At 52.3% G+C, this 6,126-nt stretch overlaps 1 protein-coding gene across 1 annotated transcript; it reads right to left on the bottom strand.

Moving 5' to 3' along the window:
• Positions 1-2,482: 2,482 nt before the first annotated feature.
• CRX (cone-rod homeobox) lies at positions 2,483-5,113 on the bottom strand (the record flags this gene model as incomplete). The annotated part of the gene is made up of 3 exons (XM_079907779.1): positions 2,483-3,130; positions 4,127-4,278; positions 5,014-5,113. 3 exons carry the CDS (start codon positions 5,111-5,113, stop codon positions 2,483-2,485), a joined length of 900 nt encoding a protein of 299 aa, XP_079763905.1.
• Positions 5,114-6,126: the final 1,013 nt, after the last annotated feature.

Below are 6,126 nucleotides of genomic sequence, written 5' to 3'. Positions count from 1 at the left end.
GACAGAGAAAGCACATGGACGCACCCATGTCCCCAGAGAAAGAAGGTGGGGGAGAGAGGGTGGGGACAGAGCAATCCTTGTTTTTACTTCCTCAGGTCTGCACCTACATGGAAACAAAAAAAAAAATCACCCAGACTTTAAGCGGGATTCAACATTTTAATCATTTTCACTCCACAGGTGGCCAGCGAAGGGAGACCAGGAGTTCCAGTGAGTGGGAAAGGGGAGGACAGTGGGCCTGACACAGAGTGAGGGAGGCCCCTTGCCTCTTGCTCTGTCCCCAATTCCCTTGTCACTCTTCCTGGCTTTAGGAAGCCCCAATGGACACCTGAAGAACCAATGTTCAGGAGGCTTGGCCCAGGGAAAGGAACCTGGAATCTCCCAAAAGATTCAACTCCTCCCTCTGTCCAACTCCTAGAGAACTCTCAGAAGACACCAGGACAGGGGTCTCTTGAAGTCTTGACCTGTGACTGTGACTCCCCCATCCAGCCACTATTACTTTCCACCCTCCTCCAGAATATCGTGTCCATCCTCCAAGCCCTCCCTGGACCTCCTTATTGAGCTGCCTTTGAATTGCTTGCACAAGACACACCCTGCTCTATGAATGGGGAACTCCGTGGGGCAGGGAGAGACTCTCATTTACACCTGAGACCCCAGCCTCCAGCTCAGAGAGTGGGAGTCTCTGCAAAATGACTAACGGACGTGGCATCCTGGTCCCAATTTTTGCACAGATCCAGAGCACAATGTCCTCTCCTACCTGTCTCTACCCTGAAAATTTTGCCTGGATCCCCCATCTCATACCCCAACATATGCCGTCCTTCTCTGTTTATTCATTGCTTCCCACAGTGGACTCTGGGCCTAATGTCCCAGCATGACTCAGACCCATGAGAGATGATCGAGAAGTATGTTGAGTAAACCACCTTTGTGGGCTCTAATGATTGCAGTGTGCCCTCCAGGGTCTAGGCTGTGTGGACCTCTCCTGACCTGGACCCGGAAGAATCATCCGATGTCTCTCAGCCTCTCTTTGCACTGTGCCTTCCTCCTGACATTCCTTCCTGCACTGGGGGCCTGGAGCCTGCTTGTCCTGGCTCATGAGCACAGATTACAAGTGTCTCTTCCCACCTCCGAGTTCAGGGACCTCAGCTTGAGGCCCTGAAATCAGCCACGGTGGGAGTATTTACACCATGGAAATGGGCAACCACTACAAATCAGGGCTTTCCTCTTCTTTCAGGAATCCGTTGTTAAGCATCTCCCAGCACACCACCCCCTTACTTTCTTTCACCCCTTGCCTTGTGAAACGCCCACCCAGTGAAGGGCTCGTGGCTCCTGCCTTCCCCACCCAAAAATGAAAGGAGAACTCAGACTGAGGAGGGAGGTGCCAAAGTACCAAACTTCCAAGAGTGTCAAAATGCCTGAATCCTTCTTCAAATTCTCACACTGCTTGTCTCTGTGGCCATGGGTCAGACCGCATTGAAAGAAATATGGTGCTGCCCCAGGAAAACTTCCCAGGCCAAGCTCTATGCATTGTCCAATCCCACAATCGAAACTGAAAACAGAACATCTAAAAGAGGGAATGTGTGTTTGGGATGTGGGGCTGCCTCCAGACCCATTTCTCACCCCCGCCTCTTGTATATTTGCAGGTGGGAAGCCTGTCCACCTCTTCTTCTCTTTGAAATACCCACAACCATCGGCGGTGCACCCCACACAACAACGACGACGATTCCTCCAATGTGTGGGTGAAGTTCACCTTTAGAAAATGCAAAAACAAAAGAAAACAAAACAGATGTGAAACAGGCAACTTGCCTTCCATTCTTCCACCAAGTATGCCCATTTCCGATGTCCAAATGAATGAATGATGAAATGTCTTTAAGAAGAAACTAAGAAGAAGAAGAAGAAAAAAAGAAAAAAATATATATATCGAACAGCCCCCTAAGCCTATCATGTAAACCTGACATTTGTGAAACATGTAAGATTGTCAAATGAATTTCTGAACTTAACTGTATAATTGGCCTAAGGTTCCATCCTGGGGCTTTGTAAAGTCTGTCTTTGGAGTTTCTAGAAGGATCTCTACTCATATGCTAAAGATGTGTCCCAAATGGAAAGTGAAGGCATCGAGCCTCCCTCCCTGTTTGTTCAAGGACACCGTGATTCTGACCTAAACATTACCCCAAATCAGCTGCACGTTCGGTTTAATTTTGTCTCAGGGCGAATTCTCAGCACCAGTTTCTGGAGTCTGGGGCTCATGGTTTGAAACGCCGGTTGGACTCCATGTGAGACGGCATTGGGGTTGAGAGAATGACTAAGACTTATGGGGCCCCCCAGGAGCAAAGGGGTGGACGGGGTTGGGCTAAGTTGCACTGGAGCCAAAGAGGCCATGACCTTTGGATGGCCAGCTCCTGCCACCTTCTCGGGGATGCCGCCCCAGGGCAGGCTGGGACAATGTGCAAGGAGGCAGTTGGGACAAGGGATGGAGAAGGAGAATCTTCTACAAGATCTGAAACTTCCAGGCACTCTGATCCTTGTAGTCCAGGGGGTCCATGGGGTTGTAGGTGAATTTCCAGGTGCCTGTGGGGTCCTTGAATTCTAAGCTGTCCACAGGGCTGTAGGTACCATAGCTCTGGCCTGACAGGGAGGTGGGGGACTGGGTCAGTGAGGGCCCCATGGAGGGGCCAGAAAGGGGGCTGAGGGCCGGGCCCCCCAACTGGGGCACCATGGGAGAAAGGTAGGGATCCAGGCCGCTGAAATAGGAGCTCGGCGACCCATACGCCGAGGGGGAGGAGCAGAAAGCAGAGGCGGGGGCGTAGGTCATGGCGTAGGGCGCCGACGTCAGAGAAGGGCCCGAGGCCACTAGCCCAGCCCGCTGTGTCTCGGGCAAAGGGGACTCTGAGGCCGGACTCCAAATGGACACCGTGGCCACTGCCGCGGTGGGGGAGCCTGAGGGCCCGGGTAGAGGGGGGCTGTAGGAATCTGAGATGCCCAGCGGGTCTGGACAGACATCCGTGGACGATCTTGGAGAGGTGCCTGCCTTCCTCTTGGCAGGACGAGCCTTGGCTGGTGCCCCTGGGGGCTGCTGCTGCTGTTTCTGCTGCTGCCGCTGCTGTCGACACTTAGCCCTGCGGTTCTTGAACCAGACCTGGGGGTGAGAGGGGAGGTCGGGGGGGGTGAGCGGGAAGGAGGCCCGGGGGAGCCTTCATGGTGCCCAGGAATGATGACATACAGTTGTGCGTATATACATACAAGAATACATACATACAGACTTTCATCTGTCCAATCCTATGCACAGATGTACACATACTATCATACAAACAAGCATATATACATTCAGACATACATCGTACACACATACAATCATACAAACGCACATACACACATTTACCCATCCATCCATCCATCTGTCCGTCCATCCATCCATCCATCCATCCATCCATCCATCCAACCATCCGTCCCTCCATCCATCCATCCATCCATCCATCCATCCATCCGTCCATCCATCCATCCATCCATCCAACCATCCGTCCATCCATCCATCCATCCGTCCATCCATCCATCCATCCGTCCGTCCATCCAACTGGTTAATAAGCATGGATTAACCATCTCCTACTACTCTGGGGACACACAAGTGAAGCTGACATTCTAGTTGAGAGAGACAGGTTAAAAATAAACAGGAAGTCAACAAATCACATAGTATTTAGAAAGTGATAAATACTATGAAAGAACCAGTTGATCAGGATAAGGGCGGGCAGCAGGGTGGGGTGGCAGGGGAAGGTTGCGGCTTCAAACGCCAAAGGGGGGTGTAGGTCTCATTGACTAGCAAGGTGACTTGATTGGTTGATAAAGACTTGAAGAGGGTGATGGGGAATATACCTTCCAGGTAGAGGGAACAGAGAGTGCAAAGGTCCTGAGGCAGGAGTGTGCTTGGTGGGCATGCTAGAGGAAGGACCAGGGGCCAGTGTTGCTGGAGTAGAGTGAGAAGGGGTAGGAGTGTAAGAGAAGATGCCAGCAAAATAATAGAGGCGAGGGATTACTAGGACACTTTATGACTTTGGCTGTGACTTTGCGACCTCTCCCTCTTCCCTTCACTCTGGGTCCCAGGAAGGACCAGAGGAGTCCAGAGACCAGAGCATCCCACCTGAACCCTGGACTCAGGCAGATTGATCTTCAGAGCCACCTCCTCACGGGCATACACGTCCGGGTACTGAGTCTTAGCAAACAGGGCCTCCAGCTCCTCCAACTGGCTTCGTGTGAAGGTGGTCCGTTCCCGCCGCTGCTTTCTCGGGGCGCCTGGTGTAGGGACAGGAAAATGGGACCTTCAGGTGACCTGAGATGCCATTCTCTTCATCTGCTGATGTGAGGTCCTGAGCGTACATGGGATGCTGAGAAGCTCCTTCTGAGTGTTCAACTGCCCAAACTAAGGGGGTGCCAATTCCCTGAACTTCTAGACCTCACCCTGTCCCCCTGGAAAATGGGGTCCCCCTTTGTCTGTCATTGGGGGGCTCATGCTTCTCCCTGAGGAGAACTGGCTTTAGCCATGTAAGGAGGTATATGAGTTTGACTTTCATCCCCTTTCTAAAATTTCTTCTGCACTAAGACATGCAGTTGAAACATGACATCTTGGATACACAGCCTATAAAAGTGGCAGGTCCATAACAGTCAACTTAATAAAGTTTTGAAAAAACACCTAAAGAATAACGCCACCAAAAACAGAGTGCTTCCTTCTTTGAGAAATAAAGCACTGCTAACAGGTGGGGATTCCTCTAGGTCCCCCTTCCAGATCGCTTCCCTCCTTCACCCCAGAGGGAACGACTCTCCTCTATTTCTATGACGGTCCCTATGGTTACCTGCATCCCTAAGAGATGTGGAGGGGTGTTTGGCATTTACAGGTGAGCACATTTGGCTGGTGTACGGCCCTCACGTCACCCCTGGAAGTGCCCATCCTCCTCCTGAGGGCAAGGGACCCCAGAGGTCCCCAGGAGATGGGGGCCAGCTGGGGGTGGCGGGGAGAAGGACCGTACTCACTCGGGTAGGACACAGCTTGGTGCATTAGATCCACGCTAGGGCCGCTCAGGGCCAAGGCGTTGACGGAATAGTGGGGCCCCGGGTTCATATACGCCATCATGATCCTCGAGGATGCTGGGGCCCAGGTCAGTGGGCCTGCAAGAGAAGGGTGGGTACTCAAGCACTCCCCAGTTCATCACCGCGTGGTTCGTATCCTGCCTCAGTCTCTTCTTAGGTGCGTGACCTTGGGCAACTTATCCCCCTCCTGTGCCTCAGTTTCCCCACCTATAAAACAGCCCTCTGCTTAAGGTCATCAAAGCTTCAGTGAGACTCTGTAAAGCAGAGAGCGAAAGCCGTAATGGGCATGTAAATGGAAGCTCTTATTCCTACTCTATCCTTTAAAAAATCTTCCCGCCACTCCCTTGTCTGAGATCTTTTTTCTTCTAGAACCACAAAAAAGACGTTCAGCCTCACGCAGAATCATGGTAAGTAGGGTGACCAGTTGTCCCTGTCTGCCAGGGATGGAAGGGTTTCTAGGGATGTGGAATTGCAGTGCCACATCTGGAAGAGTCCCAGATAAATCGGGATAGATGGTCACCCCAAGGGAGAGTCACAGTCAAACGACAGTAAGCGATGATCCTCCGCAACCGTTTTTGACCCATCAGCTTGGCAAAGATCAAAGAGGCTTGGGGGCTTCCCTGGTGGCGCAGTGGTTGGGAGTCCGCCTGCCGATGCAGGGGACACGAGTTCGTAGCCCTGGTCCGGGAAGATTCCACATGCCGCGGAGCGGCTGGGCCCGTGAGCCGTGGCCGCTGAGCCTGCGCGTCCGGAGCCTGTTGCTCCGCAACAGGAGAGGCCGCGATGGTGAGAGGCCCGCGCACCGCGATGAAGAGTGGCCCCCGCTTGCCGCAACTAGAGAAAGCCCTTGCACAGAAACGAAGACCCAACACAGCCAAAAATAAATAAATAAAAAATAAAAATAAAGGAATTCCTTTAAAAAAATTAAAAAAAAAAAAAAAAAAGAGGCTTGGTACCCGCGCCTAGAGCCTGTGCTCTGCAACAAGAGAAGCCACCGCAATGAGAAGCCCGCGCACCGCAAAGAAGAGTAGCCCCTGCTCGCCGTAACTAGAGAAA

This window comes from Stenella coeruleoalba (assembly GCF_951394435.1).
Source record: "Stenella coeruleoalba genome assembly, chromosome: 20".
NCBI lineage: Eukaryota > Metazoa > Chordata > Mammalia > Artiodactyla > Delphinidae > Stenella > Stenella coeruleoalba.
Note: the sequence above shows the minus strand (reverse complement) of the source record. Positions and strands in the feature narration are given on the sequence as shown.